The following is a 22,079-nucleotide window of genomic DNA, read 5'->3' as shown; positions in this document are numbered from 1 at the left end:
ATTTATCAAATACGTAGAAATCATACGGAGAAGCATCTGAACAAAGCAGTCCATCAAAATAAGAAATAGTTAGTTGTGCCTCGAAATTTGCAGAGGAATATAAAGTACCAAACCGTTCATACGCGGAAGTGATGGACAGTTCTGGAAGGACGGTAGCAGAACTGAACAAATATGAATACTTTAATCGGGCAAGGCCGGTCATTAAGTATCTTATACCATTTCAATTGAATTCTTCATTTATTTTCGCGATACAATGCGATGCAATGATTGTATGAGCAGCCTCATACGCAGCGTGTTACATAAAATTGACCTACATGAACCTACAAATTTGTGCAGTTAATTTTGATACACAAAACTTGCGTTGCGTTGGAAGGATTATATAAAAAGGGATTCAAAACTTTGGCCCTTTCGAAACAAATGTTTTACATCAATTTAGTATGCCGAAATACTATCACTTACCGATTTTACCAAATTTGAAGTCGATATCTTCATTTTTGCGACTAGAAGAGTGCCAACAACAAACACCACACAGAGGGACAGACATAGCTAAATCAATTCAGAATTTCATGCTGATCAAGAATATGTATATTTTATAGGAACTCTAAAGCTTCCGTTTGAATGCTACATATTATGAAAAAAAAAAAGAATTCAGTACACCCCTATCTTAAAGCGGTGGGTATAAATATGAATCATATATTGCTCCCACAAAGCACTCGGGTTTCAATTACGCTTAGAAAAGTATATCAAATCTTCTCAGAAACTTCGTAGTTTAACATGAACTTATGGAATAAAATGAATTTATTCTTCGAATATATTGTACGTTTACTCTTTGTCTTCGGGGAAATAAAATACCTTAAAATTTCTAAATTATTCACTTACTACTGCTGCAATTTCCTTAAATTTTTCATGCAATTGATCCAAAGGCTTCAGCAACCGTCTTTCTTGACTATTCCGCAATACTGTATGAACACTAGTGAATAGTGAAGAGAAACTTACTCTAAGGATTTCTTCATACCATTTAACTAATATAGGAGTTGAATGACTACAATTAAACATGTCTACGGTTGACCCCCGCATTTCAGGATTATACTGCTACATTTTTAAAAAAATTTTTCTTTTAACGAGCCATAGCGGGGATGTCCCTCTTACTTGTAGGAACGATGATCGTGTGTAGGTGTGGGAGGTAGACAAGGCGGAGTAATATTTACATGTGTTTGATTTAAGAATGGAAACATTAAAACAGCGGGCAAGGACACATTGGTGCATTCTTCTGAAAAAGGACAGGACACCGAAGCTGACGAGGTGCGCTGGTGTGTTGCGCGGTATACGGTGGACGCTATTAAAAAAATTGACTACTACTACACAAATCAGTTTAATCTCCGTTTCAAATGCAGGTGTTAGGACGAAGTTACTCCTTCAAAAACTTTTTAAATATTTAAATAGAGCAAAAGCGGCATTTAATCTTATTATAGGTTTTCTTATAATGCATAATGCATCTGTTAAAGTTTTATATGCCGAGCCAAACAACAGTAGTTCAACCATACTTCCTTATCTTTGAAAACTATTGGCATCATTTGCCATTTATGACCTGATTCCTTAGATTCCTCAGCATCAATGCTTGTATGACCGCCTATTGATAGATCTTCTTTATCGTTGCATATAAAGACACGTTGCCTCCCAGTACATTCTGTGTCTGCGAAAGATATCTTTCTTAATCGTCGCTAGTTGTAAGTTCTTTGGAAACGCATCATCAATTATCCAACTGATCTTATTTATTGGCTTTAAATCGTTTACGCACATAACAGTAGCAACTCCAAGAAAAACCTCCTGATTCGCTATTGACTGTAAACTTGATAAAATTAATATTTATTACTTCAGCTTGTACATAAATAACGCAACAAATAGAGGACATGTAAAATAATCGTAATATTATTATTATAAAGTTACGGAAATCCTAAATTCAGCTCATCCCGGATAATTAGTTTTCCCAGATAATATATTCCCTAGAGAGGAGAAAACCAAATACACATTCGCGGCGCGTCATGCAGCTGCCGGCCGATGAAAGAGATTGGCAGAGAAGCCGACAGGGAAAAACCAAGTGCACATGCCATTCGCAGGCGCGTCGTGCAACTGCCAGTCGAGGGAAACGAGTACCGGCAAAGCAGGTTAACGGATTAAAAATGAAGCCATGAGTAATAGTAATATACTGGCAAAAATGTATATAAATAGACTATTTGCGGAAGGCGGAGTGAGTCGGATAAGAACATTTGAGTCGAGAGTACTGCCAAAATAAATTGTGAGTAATCCTACTGTTAATAAATATAATTGTAAATAAAAGAATTTTAAAGTGTATTTCTCTTGAAAAGAATATCCACGATCTAGTGGTACGAGTAGTATCTTAGAAAAGCGGAATACGTAACAATATTATTTTTTCTGCATATTACTTTCCTAACGAAACTTTAAGATAACACGAAAATAGATTAAGAAGAAAAGTTATTTAGATACTCAATGTTTTGAGCGAATATGTGTAGCTAGAGTTAGTTTTATAACCAGAAGTTGTAGCAAGAGTATATTAAGACTGATATATTTTGAAATGTTCGTTTTAGGGTAGAGAGTACATCGGTTGCGTGATTATTAGGATAAGTGGATTAAACTGATTTTCGAAACTGACTAACAAATCTGAGCAGCTAAATTCCAGGCTTCTGTTTCAAACGACGCTTATAAACAGATCAGTGAGGGCACGTTTATGAACATTACAAGCCGCATGAGAATTTTCTTACTTTCAAGTTCGCGAAATTTTCCTTTTTTAATTAGCACAGACAATAGGAAGAAAAGTGCATAAAGTATATTTGCAGAATGCAGTAAATTTTTTAAAATTTAATAGGAAGTAACGACAATAGAATGCAAAACTGAAGTCTACAGATGAAGGAAGCGCTTCATAAATACACTTATAATAATTCAGGTAGTTGAACAGAAGACTTCATAACTTAAAAATAATAATATCTTATGCCGATAACTACGAAAACAGTTTTATATAAATACGTTTATATATGTATATAATATATTTATATAAATACGTTTTTCTTTTATATATATATATATATATATATATATATATATATATATATATATATATATATATACAGTTACAATTGAAGAAATAGCGGTGTATTAATTCGATTATTCTGGTTGTAATCGTAGGATACTGTGGGGGTATTCCTCCCCGCTACATTATAAAATAAATAATATTTTTAAGTATGTCTTTGTTTTTTTACTTTACAAAGCTATAAGAATCTGGACAAATTGTCCGAGTAGATTTGCGATTTAGTTTAAGTAAAAAAAGCTTTATTCCGCAGGATTGTATTGGACTTTTCGATAGAGAAGTAATCAGGGCTAATTATAATAACCTTAGGTATAGAACTACTTATAGCTACAAAATATTAGTCATGATTATTAGCCCTTTCCATGGACGGCGAAACAATCGAGCTGCACAGCCGCCTGCCTGAGTAAGTTAGCTAGTCACTGTGGTCGTCCGCCATCTTCCCCATATGATGGTTGGCCCGCCTTTCCATTGAAGAGATCATTGGAAAACTATTCCCGCATTGATAATTTCTCTCATGTTTCTATCTGTCCTTTAATCAATTCGTCTTTTGATCCGTCGGCTCGTCACCCCGTTTCATCGGCCCATCCATCTTCACCTTTTTCGGTTAATTCATCTATTCGGTCGATTCGAACCATAGAACAGAAGAATATTCACAGCAAAGGAAACATAGAACTTTCGCAGCATATATTAGTCTTAACTTCGGTACAAACAAATTTTGAATAAGGAAATATCCATTATTCGCCTGCAAACGTATCCGTAAGAGATAAATAAGTAAAAACACTATAATGGGTCATGCCCCAACATTATATGCGCTGCACCACTCTATAGTTATTCATAGAACATCTTTTCAAAAGAAGGCCTTGTATAAGAAATTGTCAAAAAACTGGTTCGATCTGAACCATTTCCAAAAGTATCCATCCTCGGGCTCAAACACATCATTACACAAGAAAATATGACGTACGGGCAAACTTAGATCGATGAAAAAGTGATTCTGAATCTGTCGGCCATCGATGAGTTTACACCATGTCCGTCTGGGCGTTGCATTGTAGCATTATCGATTTATCGCAGTCTACCCGTTTAATAATCATTTATGCTTAGTTTACAATTTCATATATTTCCACATAATGTAAACGTAGGTATAACCTAGTTAAGATAACCTACTTTAGCTATAGCCCACATTAAATGTAATTTTAGTAATAACATGGTTTAAAACGATTATTTTGCTTAAGCTAGCTTAATTATTTATTACATAAGACACTGACTACAGTTTAGGTGAGCCAAAGTCATAGAGTCAAAATCAAAGTAAAGTTAACAAACGTCAATTTAGCATTAGATTTATTGTGTTTTCACTACAGCATACATTCGCACAAATTTAACATACCCTTGTTCCACAAGTGGTGTACATTATAAAACATTGTGGCTTAAGAGTTACAAAATATCTTGAGTTAAATTGGTAGAAATATTTCTTATTGCTTATAAAAAGGGTCATTGGAATAATGGTTCTAAACGGCTGAAAATTGTAATGTTTTCCTTTTAAGACGATTTGCCATAAAGTTAATACAATTTTTCTATTCTTTTTTATTTTAGACGCTACTTTTAGTCACGCAAAATATTCTTTCGTGTGCAAGCTTTGGTAACTGCAGGAATACGAGAAACTTCTGGGCAAACCTGAAAAAGTTAAAAGGTAACATTTTCGACAAATATTAATGCTTTAGTAATACTTCTGTATTGCCCCAGTATTTTAAAAACAGTTTGTGCAAACAACACACGTACGCAGTAATTAATGCAACCTTCCCATATATGATCAACCACTATTTAGCGCAAGTGGTGTTATATGTACTGAAGATTTGTAAGAAAAGCAACGTTCCCAACAAAGATCGCGCGTTTGGTAAAAGGATGATTAATAAACTAAGTGAACACTATATTGGGTAGAGCTTCGGCGTCAAAACAAACCAATGAAAAACTTTAGTGGGTAGAAATAGCCGCGGAAGATGAGCCGAAACAGAGAGAACTGTTGGCTAAATACAACTGAACAAGAAAAATAGTACCGTGGAATGGTTATCTCTCAAACTCCGAGTTTTATTTAACATTTAATTCAAACACACATAGAAGCTAAACATGCCATTAATTGTAGTTTGAAAAAAAAAATGGCTAACCCGAATACACTCCACATCGCAACATTTAAAGTCTTTCAGATTGTCGTCCGTGCCATTGTACACTACGGAAGACAAGTATGGCGTTACGACCAAGTCGAGAAACTACGGACTTTCTCAATAAATAATCTACGAAAAGCCGGGTTTGCCGTCATGATTCTGTTACTTCTTGAGCTTACACATAAAATATGTGGTTAGAATACTCGCCATAGCAAATCGCCGACTGCCGAAAAAAATAACGAGCAACTTATTGCAGACCGAATCCGAAGTTTCCGTGTACGGAGCATTTTGTATCTAGAACATAAGGTACTCCCGCTATCTTTAGAAAATGTAGACAAGTGGCACAAACAGGTGTAAAGATTAAGTACAAAAATTTACATAAAAGAAAAGGAAGCACGACCGCCAAGTTTGAAGCCACGCAAACTAATGTATGATCCAAATTATAGTAATTATTTTAGCACTTCTACACCTAAATTATTGGGCGGATGTCGAACCCATAGACATGAATTGCACACTGTGTATTCAACATGGACCTGAAAACGTACGGCGCTTTGTTGCGCGGTGTCCTATAAAGAATAACTTACCAATTGCTTATTTTAAAAAATATATCCTCGATGTAAATGAACTAACGATAATTTGAAATGGTCAGAACTGGACGCTACTGGCTGTTAGTATACAACAAATAAGCAATAAGAACAATGATAATCAATGAATTTACCTAATCTCTAATTGTTACATGACTGTGATCTTAATTGATTTTAGTATGTTTGCTTTTTTAAAATGGCTGACGGTAATTGCCGTAGTCATTTAAGTAATTCTACACAACTGTTCTTCAATAAAGCAATCACTACTACTATATCTACTACTACTACAACAGCTACATAATCGGATAGTTAAATTTTTTAGATCATATGTTTATAAGAACTATAAGAGATGTGGCTTTTTCTAACGAAATTTGGGTATGAAACTTGTTTTTTAAGTCGAAAACAATTCCCAAATCTTCATAACCTAGCACATTTTACAGAATATGAGTATCGATACGATGACGAGTGGCGTGCCCATTAGGTATACACTATATGTACCTGTTAACAACATTGGGAGAATTCAAGAAAATGTGTAATCTGCGCCAAAAGCGAATAAAAGTTTATTGTCAACAAAATAGCGCTTACACCCAGGAATATTCAATGCATACAGGAAGTCTATTTATAACTAATTCAATGTTGCTGGTCTTTCCAAGGTACATGTCCTCGTTTGAAGAACTCCAGGTAAGTACGGAACTTCCCTAGAATGACGAGAATTGAACAGCACACGTTAAATGGAAGCATTTCGGTACTCTGTCAAACGCTTGTTGATAGGAAGCTTGATAACAAACCTTCAGAAGATTAGTAGATCTGCCTCTTTAAATGCTATGGTGGCAGACCGATATTGCCGACCTTAACATGGGAATAAGGATTTTTTTTGTAGCTGTAACGACTCAAATAGTTTGTGGAATACAATAAACTCGGCGGGACTTCTACATTTTTGAATAAGTTTTCTACGACTACTTTTGTGATGCAGTCTTCTATTTAAGTTACAAAGTAACTTTTTTCAGATAGTAATTAAAAATACGCGCAAATGCTGAAAAACATACGTTCCTTCTATATTACTCCGCTCATTAGTCACAAAATTTTGCAGAATCAACTAACTTTTATAATTAGTTAATATATACAGAGAGACTACCTATCGTAAAAAAATCCAACCAAAAAATATTTTAACCCCTTAGCTGGGTAATATGTTTTTAAAATCTTCTCACACATTGCGTAATTAAAATTAAGCGATGACGTGACATGTCGTATCCAGTTCATTAATTCGGGTATTTCAACAACAATGCAATAATGCTAACATAACGGTCGCACTTTACAGGAGTCAAATTCGCCGCTCGTGCGAAGGTAACAAAAACATAAGGAAATTAAATTCGGTCGGGACCGAATCTTTTATACCCATCACCGTTATCTTAAAAAAGACAAAAGAAGTAAAAGAACAAATTTTTCATACTCTATAATAAGGAGTGGGCGCAGCTGATTTTTTCTATTTTCGAAATATAAAAATTTTTTTCGCATAGCCAGGTGGGCGTTGTAAGAGCGTCCTTTGAAAAGTTTAGGTCAATTCCAAATATTTTTGCAAATTTGTAGGTGTTATATTCCCTTTTGCAACGGGAGAATGCTTACCACAAACAATATACAGTTGCTCAAACAGACAGATGCACAGACGAACAGGGGAATATGTTTTGGCTGCATTCGAAATTTGAAAATGGCCAAGAATTTGTAGACTTTATAGGGTTGTTGAAGCTTGTTTCTGCGCGTTATAGGCTATTGAAAAAACAAATAAAGTTTGGCACACTATAACATTGGGTAGGCGTGGTAAATTTTTACTATTTTTGTCCACAGATGCTACAGCGTCGCCCATAGAATATGCGTTCAAATTTTTGTAGATTTATCTAGAACAGTTTATGAGTAATGAACAAAAAACCAATTTTTAATTCCTTTTGAAAAACAGAAGCTTTCTCAGCTTACATGGTGCTGTGGGCGTGTCATTCGGCCGATTTGGCGTATTTTCAATACCACCCTGCGTGCAAAAACTTTTAATGTTTCTACCAAATTTGAAGTCGATAGCTTCATTTTTGCGGACAAGAGAATGTATACAACAGGCACAGGCAGGATACTGATCAAGAATATATATTCTTTGTAGGGTCTCTGTTGCTCCTCTCTGAGCGTTGCAAACGTTTTCACAAAATGAACATACTGCTCATCTTTCTACGATGGGTATAAAAAGAGAAGTGCACGACATTTTCATAGTGATTCTATGCACACAAAGTATTTACACACGTCTCAAATCATCTGAAGCAAACAAATTTGACAAATGCTTGTGGGCCACAAATACAAAAATATAGAGCCCGTTATATTTGCGATTTTGTGATTTGCTTGCTGGCTTATCGTAGTACTACAGAAACTTCATGTGACCAACCGTAAATTTTCGAAAAAAAATTTGCAGATGATTGTAAACATTGTTAAAGTAAAGTTTTAGGATGATACTCTGACAAATGGAAACATTAGGAAAAGCCATAATCAAAGTCAACGGAAAAAAAAAAAAGTAGCAAGTAGAAGTATACCAAAACGCACTACGTCCTCTTGATGGGATCTTGATATCTACCAATAAACTTAAAAGTTGTGGAGTAATTTTAAAATTTTAATCTGTCAAACGAACCTTTCTTACACTGACAACTGAAACGGTCGTAGGAGATATTGATTTCCTTTTAGTTCAACATATTTTATACTTTGTAAGTTAAAATTTGCGTCTCATTTTTTGCAGCTCATAACCAATTTTCAAAGGTGCTTTCTGCCCGTCAACACACAAACTATACGCCACGTTTCAGCGCTTTGTACTAGTTTTTACGACCGAGAGCTTTCCAGACATATAACATGCAGACAAACTTGAAATATTTTAAAGAGCCTTCGATATCAATTTCTCCCAGAGGTAATTTTCACTAAATTCCTTAGTATAATTTTTCTCAGGGATTAAATCCGAATACATCTACCACTCTTATTGACGATTCGGGTAGGTTTGAATCTCGAATTTTTGTTCTTATTATTGTTTCAGATTTTGGAACTATTAGTCTGCAAAAAAGGGTTAGAGCCACAATAATACATAAACTATTGCGACATATATAGCAGCAAATATATTCAAGTATAATTTTTTCTGAAGACTTGATTTATATTAATAAATTGCTGTTTGGAAAGTTATTTATTAATGCACAAACATTATCGAGTGTATTTGCAATTCCGAATATGTGCTAAGCAAGCATTTAGCATTTATAATTAGAAGAAACGAAAACAATTCAATTACCTGTGGTCTAATTCTCTTTTGTAGCCCTGAGGTTGAAGACTATCCGTGCGAGCCAGACCATTTGAAAACTTCTGATCCTTTTGCGGGTCACGTGACGACGTCGTAGTCGTAATGGCAGTTGCCGATGTTGACGGATTTTTTTGTGAACGTAAAGTGTTAAAGGTTTCAGACGGCGCACCAGGATTTAAAATTTCAAAAGCGTCTTGAGATATTTCAGGCATTTTAATGTTTTTTTTTTAGTTTATAAAAAAAGTGAATTCTTATTTTCATAAGCTTTTTTACTTCTATTTAAAATATTTTGGATTTCTTTTAGTTTTGAAATTTTAGACGAGCAAGTTATATGCACGTTTACCGTCGACATGCGCTACTTGATAACTGAGTACTAGCAGCCCGTAATTATGGAAAAAATGTGATGAGATTTAATTTTTTATTTTTTTCAATCTTTCCTTCTATATTTATTTATTTTTTTTATTTTTCTTATTGATTTTGTTCTTATCAGCTATCTGTTATAGCTTATCTGTTATATATATATATATATATATATATCTGTTATATATATATATATATATATACGTTATACAATTAATTCATCTAAAGTTAGAGTGAGAAAACATGTCTAAACTTTAACAGTTTCTATATCTATTTATTTATAAGCTTAAAAAAAATATAAAAATATTAAAAATAAAAGAAGAATAATCATGTTCTTCTTTTTATTTCACCCATTAATTACTTTTATTTCAATTATATCGAATTTTTGCAATAATTTGAATTATCGTTTTCCAGGCCTTTGGCAACTTTTGTGTTTTATATAAAATTTATATTCTTATTTATTCAGAATTAACACATAATACAATAAATTATCTATAAGAAAAGCTATCGACTTAATTATTTTCATATGCGGTGCAAAGCTTGTCATGAGAATGAATCGGGTAAGCAATAATTTCACCATTGAAACCTGTCACATTAAAAAAGCATTGGTCGTGTTTCATGGTCTACGCAGAGTTTAATTGTGCTTTGAAAACATATTACGTTTACGCAAATATCATCAGTGAAGTGACAATTGTGTTATTACGTTCCTGCTAAAGCGCTTGTCATATCTATAAAATTTGTTACGTTAAATGAAAACTGGAATGTTCACCGAACTCTTAAGCTAGTATTTATAAGACCGAGCTCTGCAACGAAAGTTGTCATTTTAAATTTAGGATCGTTTGGGAGCTGTCATCAGGCAACTATCATTCCGATGATAACTGACAAACAACATTTTGAGATGTCATTTTACTATACTTTCCATTGAGCAGAATGGGAAATATTTAATTGATCTAAATCGTTTTTTGTCACATGTTTCACACTTGAAGTTTATTCCATATAAGTTATACATAGCCGGAATATGTATATAGAAATTTTTTATTACGCCTTTAACTGTTTTTTCAGTTGTGTGTCAAAAATATAATTTGTTTTGCTCACCTCCGAAGGATAAGAGTGCGCTAAGTCCGCGATTTACTCTGGAATGCTTTAAGGGCAAGTATAATACTTTGAACGGCTTGGGACATTTCCGTCTGTTTAGTGATTGCAATTTGATACATACACTAGCATAGGTGTGCACATAAACTTACTTTTCGCAAAAACGTTGTATGTTATAAGAGAGGAGAGGCAAACAATTGGCTTATTCGATTAAAATTTTGGGCATCAGTTAGCTATGTCGAGTACTCTCATACGGCTTAAATTAAATGTGAGCTGTAGATTGGCCGACATCAGACAAGTTGATGATTCAGGGTCGTCTTCTGAATTGATCGATGGTGGTGTGACCTAGACACATTCACAAAACTTAATATGTTCTTCACAAAAGTAATGACCGCATTGTCAGTAAGGAAAAATAGGTTTTCCACATTAATCTCAAATATCATTAACAAAGTGCGAGTATGAGCATATAATCAGAAAGAGTTAAGGTATTGTTACGTAAAATGTCCTTTGGGATTTTACTTTTTATTTATTCGACCCTTTTAATGTAGATTTTATGTTCAATTCTTAGGAAATCTATTTATAAATGAACTTATGAACTTATGTTCATAATGCTTATTCTGGCTTTCTCCGTTCTAATATTACCACCCAACTTTTTTTACTTGACTGAGTTCGCAAATATTTTGCTCGTACACCCTTTTACAAGCAAGTTACCAGGACCTAACTTTATTGTGACTTTTTCTTATCTCCTTTTTCCGCGAATTGTTATTAATCTTTTCAATAATTGCCAGCTGCGTCGGCAGGTAAAGTATCGTGAATGTGTGTTTGGTTTTACCATTCCTAGAATTTTATTTCTTCGAAAATGGACTAAATTTTGTGCAGACACATTTTATCAAATGTGGGCTTTTTGTAACAGCATTAATATCTTATCGTGTTATTGAACACTTTGACCAGTTTTACAAAGGCGTTTTACGTTTATTAGTCTAGTAGCTTAAGTTTTATTGAAAATCTTTCATTCAAGGCTATGAGTGAACATGAAGAAATTAAGCTTATTTCTTTTTCAAAAGCCTTCAGATTCTAACTGCGCACTGAAAACATACTCTCCTTTGATACGACTGCCAGGCAGTGAGCCATTTTCAGTTATGTTTTCACGCTAGTTGCAATAAAGACAAAGTATTATGGGTTGAGTACAGCAGATAAAAGATAAGAAATTATCTACCCCTCTTCTGCTGAAGAAGATCTATTTTTTTGAGGTATGAAGCCTTTGGAACTGATAACGAATTAGTCCATTTACAATAACAGTTTGTCGTATAATTCACTAATTCTACAAAAGGAATCACTCGGGCGGAGTGCTTGGATTTAAAGCTACAAGGAGTCGTCCTTACGAATTTCACGTCTAAACATCGATTCCTGTTTACGTTCGATAATTTCCATAATCGCATTTTCATTTTAAAATGTCTATACATTGCAATACGTAATGGCTTTTCATTTGTTTTTTTCTATTAGCTTTCGCTTTTCTTATAATTATTATATACTGTACTATGTAGATATTGTATATGTTATATATATGGGTATATATATATGGGTATATATATATATGGGTATCAATACGGTACAAAAAAAGTCTTTCTCCGTTACTTCTACTAGATGTTTGCTTTTGAACGAGCGTTTTAGTGTTACATTGTTTATGTAAAATAGGCTCACACTACATGCTTATAATTTAATCATTAAAAGAAAATATGGTTTTCTTTCTTGAACTGAATTTAAATCCATGCGGTTGCAAAAATTTGGAAAGTTTTGGTTAAAATTACGACTAAGATCTTTCAGCTATTGACAACGCGTCTTGCTAATAATACGTTGCTTTTCGAAATCAGGTGAACTGCAAATAATGATACCTAAAAACTACCATGGGAAAGTTTTATTATGTTGACGCGAATGTTTCTTATTCACCATATATAAGGATGTCAAAGTATTTTTTTGTTTGCAGGCGTGCAAGTTGAAATCATTTTGGCTCCGACCTTTTGCATGGCATAACAACATACTTATATGAAGTTTTAAAGTGGTACATGCACTGGACTTTAAATTGCCAGTTTTCGGCTCATAAGTTCATTGATGACGAATAAAAGATGAAACGCAAGAAAAATGTCAGTGGATTAGCAAAAATTCCCTTTGCCCATTTGTGTCGGAAGATTCTTAAAGAATTTGAAAGAATTTTGCCAACCTGACACAAGTTACATCATTGTCTCCAAGCAAAAAAGTTGATAGAGTTTATTTGTAAATTAAACGGAATGAGCTATTTTGACATACTGAAACACTAGTTTCTGTAAATAAGTGACTCAATAAGATAATAGAACTAAAAAGAGCAATTCCATGAGCGTTTGTACACTGTTACTTAATAGCATTTGAGAAATGCATTTGGGAATCCGAACTTTATTTAATTTCGTATAATTTTGCACAATTTATTTTTCAAACCTTTCTTATTCACCTGCTTTTGACGCAGAAATTTTTCAAACAACCTTGTTGTAGTATTTTATTTTTTAAGAATTTTTATTTTGTTTGTTACTAGTAATGAAGATGGAATTATGGTGTAATAGTCAACAGATTTCTAACATAGATTAGGAGAGGGAAAGGCACAGAAAAAAGGAAAAGTATTTTATTTTCAATTAGAATCTCACTAAAAATATCTCAAATCAAGCCCGGTTCTTTCAATAATAGTTTAAGAATGCATTTGACGTTCTATTTTATAAATTTTGTTTCTTTTAACTTTTAAAATAATTACACTTTTTTAATAACAATTTTATGCTATTTTTGGTTTCTACTGCTCAATATCGGTCAACGTACGTTCAACAACTGATCGTACATTTACTCAGTTTGAAAATAAAGAACAAAAAGACAACAAATATAAAAAATAAATAAATAAAAATACCACAGCACTTTAGATAACCCGAATATAAATGAATAAAGCCATAGCAAGACTTGTATCTACAAGTGCAAGAAATAAGCAGAAATAAATAATAAACAAAAACAACAACGAAAGAGAGAAGAGTGAGTATCGTGATATAAAAAGCACAGAGATGGCCAAACCACCGACATTAGCTTTTATTCTAAAGCAAGAAGGAATTGTTTTCCAGATTAAGTCAGATCTTATGTTACCAAACATTTCTTATTAGCTGCTGTTTTTCGCTTCTTTATTAAATGCAATTGCGGAGTTTTTTGCTTCTTTATTAAATGCAATCATGGAGTAGTGAACACATACTTGATCAAAGATGATAACACGCTAAATACGTATTCTCTCCATTACTAGAACTGAGTATTCTTAGTTAATTAAATAGCCCGTCGAACGATACTTTTGAAAGAGTCACACTTTTATAATCTGTTGCCTTTACTCGTGAACCTATAGTGAAATCCGAACACATTTCGAACGTAAATATTTTAAAATATATAAAATCAAAGTCGGCTAAATAATTGGTGCGACTAATATTATTGCTATTTGATAAGTTGAAGCGAGAGAGATTTTGCAGATCAGAATACCTGCAAATAAAATTCGAAAATGTAGTTAAAATTACGAATATTCACAAAAAATGTCTCTTCCAGTTTGGCACACTCGCAGTCATTGCGTAACTGATGTATGCAAATGTTATGATAATAAAGGAAATATCAAGTACTTGCGTTACCATGACGATATTATAGATTATTATATTTAGAATTCATAAGTGTCCTACTATTGACTTTAGAATTATATCGTGTTTATCGTCCATTCTAAACTGCTTGTGACAACCTCGACTTCTTTAACCTAAGCAAGTGTGCACCAATTTTCCTTTAAGGCCATGGAGGCCGAGCATATGGCGTTCTTTAAGGCTGAATATTGTCAAAGATATAAGCCTGGGGATGTTCATAATTTTTTTGTTGTTTACAAAATTTCAAGCAATCAATCCAATTATCATGCTGATGAACAATTCTAAAAAAGTCGCGATAATAAAAAAAAAAATTATTTTGTAGTACAATGCAATGATATTTCTATTTATAATTCATAAGTGTCAAATTACTGGTTAATGTCGTATTATGAGGTGATTATGTTAAGCCTATTCTAAATTAACGGCGGTTAAGGTAATGACTCAATGCTTACCTTAAGTGTTTATTTCAATTCGCTTCCAATAAGGCGAAAAGCAAAAAAATAAAATATTCCCATGTTTTGTACACGTGTGTCCCTAACGTTTATCTGGTGTACCTGTACGTAAGACAATTAGTCTTAACTGTTCTTGAAATGCATTATTAAGAAAGAACAAAAATGTTTTTTGAATAGGCTCAGTTTTCAGATCTATTTTATGTCCTTAAGGTACTTCGCACGATTTTATGGAAACTTTAAAATCCATTTTTATAAGAATGGAAAATGCTATATATTTGTTACGTTTACAGCGTTTGCAGCGTTTTTTTAATTTATTTAATATATTTAAAATAAACCAATTACCGAATTTAATTGACTCTTAGAAGTAAATCTTATGCTAATTATTATTAATAACTAATGCAAAGTATATAAGGAGAAGTGAAGAAAAATAAAAAACGAATATGTAGAAATAATAAAATTCATGTATAAATAAATAAGGGAGAGCGAGAAAACGCAGAAAGAAAGAAAGCATGCACACATCTGGCACGGAGGCACACTCGCAGACGGCAGGGATCCGAGTTGTGAGTAAACCGTTGCAAACATATAAAAGCTTTGCAGTTAATTCTAGTAAACAAATTCGGTTAATCTTCGGATCATATTAAAATGTTAAGATTACAAGGTAATTCAAATGCGACATAGCCACATTGCGCGTATGAAAGCGTTTATTTGATAGAATTTAATGAATCTGATATTGAGATAACCATTTAGATCTTTGCACAGGACTCTGAACGGATTGAAAAGTTGGTAATTTTATCTAACCATTTAGATCTTTGCACAGGACTCTTAACGGATTGAAAAGTTGGTAATTTTATCTATATTCGATAAGCTGTTTGAAAATAAAGTTTCACTAAATAATGTCGACGAATCGATAGTACTATTTATTAACTTAATTAGCAGGGAAAGACCAACAATAATAAATCTACGTTTCTCAAGCGACGGTAAGGCTAACAACAGCCATCTACTTTCATACGAGCCAAAAAGACAAGCTGGTGCCTGAGGGCAGAGAGAAAGAACTGCTTTTGGACCGTTTCTATACATATTGAATCTACATAACACTTATAGGAAGGAAACCATAGAATAGAGGAATAGTCAATGTAATGCAAGCTCCTTGCTCTTAAGCTCTTTGAACCATCGCTTAATACAATCTAGCCGCGACCCAGCTTTACCTAAAGGGAGCTGAATGTGCAGATTAAAACGTAGTCTTTGGTAGAATGGAATCTTTCCAAATTTTATTTATTTTATTATTTAATTATCATCAAGTTATTTAAGTCAGTTTAAACCTGATACGAGTGCGATTCCAACGAAAGGGAAGAAAACAGTTTAACATCGTCATCAAAAACATATACACCATATGGCTGCATTTAATCACCGAAGAGAGATCATTGATGTATAGAATGAATAGAATAGATGACGTCATTGACGGCGGAGTTAAAGACAACCCTCAATCATCTGTTATGCCCCTATTCATTTCAATGAATACAGAGGCTTGGAGTGCGATGATCAATATTTTATGATTAACTAAGTCAAACACTTTACTAAACACGTGTTTGCTTGTCTTCATAGCTACATAGTTCGGTTGAAGCTTACTGGCCATGCACAGCGACTAGTATTCGTTAAATGAGTTATGGAGCAACAACAAATCTAAGCTGATTTTTTAAACAAAATTGTATTCAGCGATGTGAGTCACATTCACCTTGATTCCCTGGTGATCATTCACCTGATATGCTATCCTCTACATAACCCTACAGTATATTTCATAGTTTGCAAATCAATGAAAAGTTTACAGTTTTTCATTATAAACACGGATTTTCCATCGTAATTTTTTCCTGCTGCTTCGGGACTTTCCATATTTGAATCAGTTTTATCTGATTTGGTTGCATTTCGAGGGTAATTGCCCCAACTTCATGTAATACTTATCTGCTGTCCTATTGAAAGGCACTTGTTTAGTAATTATTAGTACATAGTTGAGAACCGATTTATTCAATTTCAATGTTTAATAAAAAGATAGTAAAATTGACATATAATCTTTGGGGTTAAATTTGTTTTTGAAGACAACATCGTAACTATAATTTAAAAAACCAAAGATCTATTCCGCTCCCACTTGCATCCAAAATATTTGTTGTTTATTTCTATAATTATCTCCATATTTCGTAAAATGTTTATACGCACGAACGTATACTAAACATGCTAAAAAAAGTCTAAAAATAATTTTGTAATTTATGATCGATCTTAATAATTGCTTGCTTTCAATACCAAAAGTGTTAATACGATTGTGTTTGGTGAAAAATGTTTAGTTTTTTCTTCTGTCAGTTATTGAATATACATAATAAACAAGTTTACATTGAGTGTCGATAATCCGTAAATAAAAATAATTAATTGAATTAAAAATAGTTTCAAGGTCATAGAGAAAGAAAAAAGAAAAATAGAAATCGTTACCGTATAATTTTTATTTTTCATAAAATTTCATAACATTAAATTTTCAATTTCACAAATTTATTATTTCAAAACTGAATTAGTGAGTATTCAATAATTTCGCAAAAACTTAGTTGCAGTTTGGTTGTTATCCTAGCATTAAGGGCTAACGCCAATATAAATTTTTTGGAAAAATTTATTTTTTTATTGTGGAAAAAAATCATTAATTCCAAAGAAATTTTTCTTCAGATTTCGTAGTTTTTCGTGAAACGTTGCGGAAACCCCACCCGTGTCAAATGAATCCTTGCCGAGATATTACAACGCAAAGCCCTATCTTATGTCATTAGAAAACATTTTTTGTCGTTTAAAAAAAATTCCACACACAAAAACATATCAGTACAATATCATCGTTGAATAGATATGAAACTGAGAGTAATTCGAAAGCTGAAAGCTTTTGCTAAGAAATTTAAAATTTCCGATGACGATTTTCTAGTTAATAATGAGTTTCGCTATTGAATTATACTTTTTTTGAGCGTTTTCTTTTCCATTTCGCCGCATATACATTGTAAAATTTCGTGATTTTATCTTTGACAAACGCAACAAACCCAGCGCCTGTTAGCAAAAAAACGTCGCGAAAAAAGATTACGGAGAAATATTTGAAAATGGGAAGGTAATTTTATGGTAATGAGATTACGAAAAAATGTAAAAAAAAAAAATAAAAAAATAATGTAACATTTATTGTGCTAAGAAACATGTCAGTAGCATAGCACATGTCAAAACATGTCAAGTTGGTTATCTCGAAACACGATTACCGAAAACAGCATACAGCATAATTCCAACAATTTTCATTTTTTTCATTCAAAATATGTCGAGTATTCACGAACATTAATTTAAACATTATTTTATCAATAAAAGCATGCTTTTTGGTGAAAAATAGAACTTTTTCGATCAAGCACTCCCTTTTTTTTAGATACAAATTTGCGCCAGTAACACTAGTTACAGTGCTGCCATTTTGTAATATTTTTTTAAAAAGAAATTATTTTAAATACTTAAATATATGATTCATAATCTTCTAGTATGTTATTATTCTAGTACCTTTCTTTCCGTCCAAAAAAAAGGTACCAAAAAGACCCTTTTTAGGCTGTTACAGTGACGTCACTCTCAAATACACATATTTACACACGCACTTCCCATCAAAGCCACATACGTGCTTACACAGAACTCTTCGTTTTATAAACCAGTCAATCCGCCTGAGTGGCCGAGTAGGCAAGAGTCTCGACTAGTAACTCAATAGTCGTGGGTTCAAACCTCAAGTGCGGTAGAATTTTTAATAAAAAGCCGATAGCCCTAGATGCTAGTGCTTTAAGACTTTAGTCTTAGAATTTATTCTCTGGCTAAATTTATAATAATAATAATAATAAACCAGTCAACTATATAGAAACTGATTAAGTGAACTAATACTTAAGATATGAAAATCAAAAATTTTCTCAAACTCAGCTGCATTACATTTTTATAATAAAGTATAAAAAATAAGTAATTAGTTAACCAGCTACCTAGGTCGAGTGCTGATTAGGTTTTTTCGCGCGTAAAGGTCGTTAACTAGCATTAAATTTCTGGCTTGATTGACGGATATTTCAAACCTTGTCGCTGATTACCAATTGTAAATTATATGGTAGCACTAAGCAATTGTTCGACTATAATATTCGTCGTAATGACGCTCCCAGCAATGGTCAGACTTGATATTTTTCTCTTTATTTAAAGAAGTTGTGTCTCTCTAAGTATATTCTTCTTATTATTTCTTAATTAAAGGGTAAAAAAGGTGGCACCCGCAAGAAGATACGTGCTTCCCGAACTGACCGGGGTTAGGTAGCATCATCGCTTCATCTTCTGTTTTTAACGGTTAAACTTACATGTATACGAATTTTTTAGAAGTGATCAGGGCCCGAAACCAAAACCACTTACCCCCGGTCATCTAAGCTTCTCTAGGGACAAATGTGCACTGCTTATTAATATAAAAATTAACAACGCCTGTTTGCATCTGCATAACTGCCAAGAGAGCTCGACCGGACGGTGGTACATGGTGTTATTTGTCTGTTATATGGCGATCGAAAGCATATACTATTTATTTTGATATAATCACAAATTCATTTAAAACGAGAACTCGACCTTACGTCGTACTTTCAGATGGTAGAAAAAAGTACGAACAATTTTATATGATAATACATCTTATTTGTGGACTAAAGCAAAAATTCATCGAGTTTACCATAGTTGTTATCAAGATGCAAATCAGCGCTGAATAAAGTTTCACCCAATTGAAAGCGTGTACAGCCCGAAAGGATCCTTGGAACCACAAAGGTAACTAGACATCAAGCGTTAGTTTAGATGGAACGATAGAAGCATTTAACACGCATATGAGATATACGAAATATATATGAATTACAAAACATACTTTGAATTGAGAGCGCAGCATTAATCGTCTGATTTTAACAATATCTCCTGTTATAGATTGAAAATTGGTTTTTTCACTTAATAGTGTTTTGATTTTCTTGAAAATTTTTCGATCGACTTCGGTTGTAAGTTGCAATTAGCAGGTTTTCGGGTACGTTTATAGGATGCCCATGGCTATCCATAAATTTGAGCTATAGTCATGTCAGAACATGTACACCAAGTGTCAATTATTTATTCTAATTTCGACGACGTTGAACAACCAACGGGACCGATAGAGAATTGGTGGACGAAACTTACGAAATTAATCAGTCAGCTTGGTGTAAACGCTTTGTAAAGTCTCTGATACATAATATCGAGGTGAAGAAAAGGAAAAAGCTAATAAACAAAATATTGTATTGAAACCAGAAAGATTTCTCTTCGCTTCAGCTAACGGTATAGAAATACTATAACATTGCTGGATAAGTTAGTATAATAAACTGTGGAATTATTTTAAGCCATTTTGACCATTACAAACTTTATATGTTTGGTTTAAGCTGTAAAAATAAATTATGATGCGACGAATATATCATTATTTTTGGAATTGCGATCAGAGGATAGAAGAATAAGATTACCGTTCCGTTTGTAACATGAAAACTTTGAAATTTTTGAATAAGAACACATTTTACACTAATTCGGTCGTGCTTGTCGTTTTAACCTTTTTCTGCACATTAGAGCTTACCGATCAAAAAAAAGAAGAAAAATTGAGAGAGAATTTGGGAATTTGTCAAAAATATATTTAGCCGAAAAACGCCTTTGAGTTTATCATAAGACACACATTTTCGAGTCTAGTGAAACTGTCGTTTCTTGTGAGGTAAGGTATTTTTAATACGTCGACTACTGATGACTTAATTTAAATGACTTCTAAAATTCTGCTCAAGTTGATATTATCTTCATAGTAGTTTTTATGTTAAGAGAAATAATCTGACGGAGAGATCTTCATGAAAATTGAAGTACGTAGATGTTCGTGCTTTTCACACATACCAAGTGCGAAAAGAATATCTGGTTTCAAGGTTCATCCCCCTATACAAGACATTGCAAAACTTTACAAATTCAAGGAAACCATCTAAAATGACCATAGAGATTAAAGAATAATTTCAGAGTATACGTACACGAAATGAGATATTCACATTATATCACATATTAAAAAACTAGATGTTTTATACAATTGGAATATTAGAGTTTTTAACTTACCGATGGGCTGCGTGTCGATAATACTTTTTGCCCAGCATGTCTGTACTATTCACACCTAGTGAAGTGGATACAGCGCATTCCGATGGTACGTCCTGCATTGAATAGTTGAACTAAAATATTGCAATAGTTATTATTAATTTTGCTTAAACAATAACACAATAAGATTATAATGATTTAATACTTATCAAATTAAAAGTTTATTTATATTAAAATGAAAACAAAAAATTAAAATAAATTAAAAAATTAAAATATTTTATACGCGATACTTACAATATTGCTTTCATAGAAGTAACGATTGTATGACACCATGATAATTGTGTTAGGAAGCTTAAAATTGCATAAAATTTTAGCATACAACTGAGTGCAACATTTATTTATTAATCGAGATTTTTTGTGCATTAATTGTAATGATTTCAATGAATTGAATATATTTAAAGCCATTTATGATAGTAATACAGAGAAAATAATACAAAATAATACGTATTTAGTAATAAATAATAAAACGCATTGGTTACGCTCTCACAGCAAAATCGGAGAAGGTTTATAAAAAACGGAAAAATGTTTATTTTACTGAATTGATTACAAACAATCATAGATAAGAAAATTTAATAGATAAGATGTTGCTGAGAGAATCTATAGACAACGTTTACAGCAGGCATGAGAAATAAAGCCTATCACAAAGTTTGCAAGTAACGAAGTGATAGTAAATTGGAGACCAGTTTGAAGACCGTTTTTCTGTTAGATAATTTAGAAAATCTTTGGTAATCATAATAAGAATCTTGAAAATTTTTAGATGCAAAAGTTTTAGACGATGTTCTAACGTAGTGAACAAAGGGAACATATGGTCCGCAAAAGCAATGCCTTGTGAAGAAAACCTCCGGCAAAAGTAATCATCCTTTTTTATATGAAATTGTAGAAATTACGTATACTGATCGTCAAATTTGTTACACTTATGCAGCGTTCTAAAAATTCTCTTAGCATATTTTTAGGGCATTAAAAAAATCTTCGAGCAAAAAAGTTTCAAATTTTGTATTAAGAAAATCAAAAAATTTTCAATAATCACCTACTTCGGAGCATTTTTGTTCTTTTTTTCGACTCACTTGGGCTTTTTTGTTGCCTAGTAAACGTATATACGACCTAATTTGGTGAACACAACGATGCGAAATTAAAAGGAATATAAACTCCTTTTTTCTTCAATAATACCGTAAGAAAAATGAACATACATAAA

At 32.8% G+C, this 22,079-nt stretch overlaps 1 protein-coding gene across 3 annotated transcripts in view; it reads right to left on the bottom strand.

The window, feature by feature from the left end:
- The window catches only part of LOC119637688 (cytosolic purine 5'-nucleotidase), an 85,423-nt gene that overhangs the window by 63,274 nt on the left and 70 nt on the right, over positions 1-22,079 (bottom strand). The window contains exons 1-3 of one of the 3 annotated variants that reach the window (XM_038033893.1): positions 21,915-21,937; positions 21,122-21,178; positions 20,852-20,961 (exon numbers count right to left, since the gene is read on the bottom strand). In XM_038033893.1, coding sequence (XP_037889821.1) covers positions 20,852-20,961; positions 21,122-21,160 — 149 coding nt within the window. In that variant the 5' untranslated portion in view covers positions 21,161-21,178; positions 21,915-21,937. Of the gene's footprint in view, positions 1-9,138; positions 9,396-20,851; positions 20,962-21,121; positions 21,179-21,914; positions 21,938-22,079 lie in introns of those variants that run through there. The other 2 variants (XM_038033894.1, XM_038033892.1) reach the window with 2 other exon arrangements.

This window comes from Glossina fuscipes, unplaced genomic scaffold (assembly GCF_014805625.2).
Source record: "Glossina fuscipes isolate IAEA_lab_2018 unplaced genomic scaffold, Yale_Gfus_2 60, whole genome shotgun sequence".
Classification (NCBI taxonomy): domain Eukaryota; kingdom Metazoa; phylum Arthropoda; class Insecta; order Diptera; family Glossinidae; genus Glossina; species Glossina fuscipes.
The sequence above is the reverse complement of the archived record's forward strand: the minus strand, read 5'-3'. Positions and strand labels throughout refer to the sequence as shown.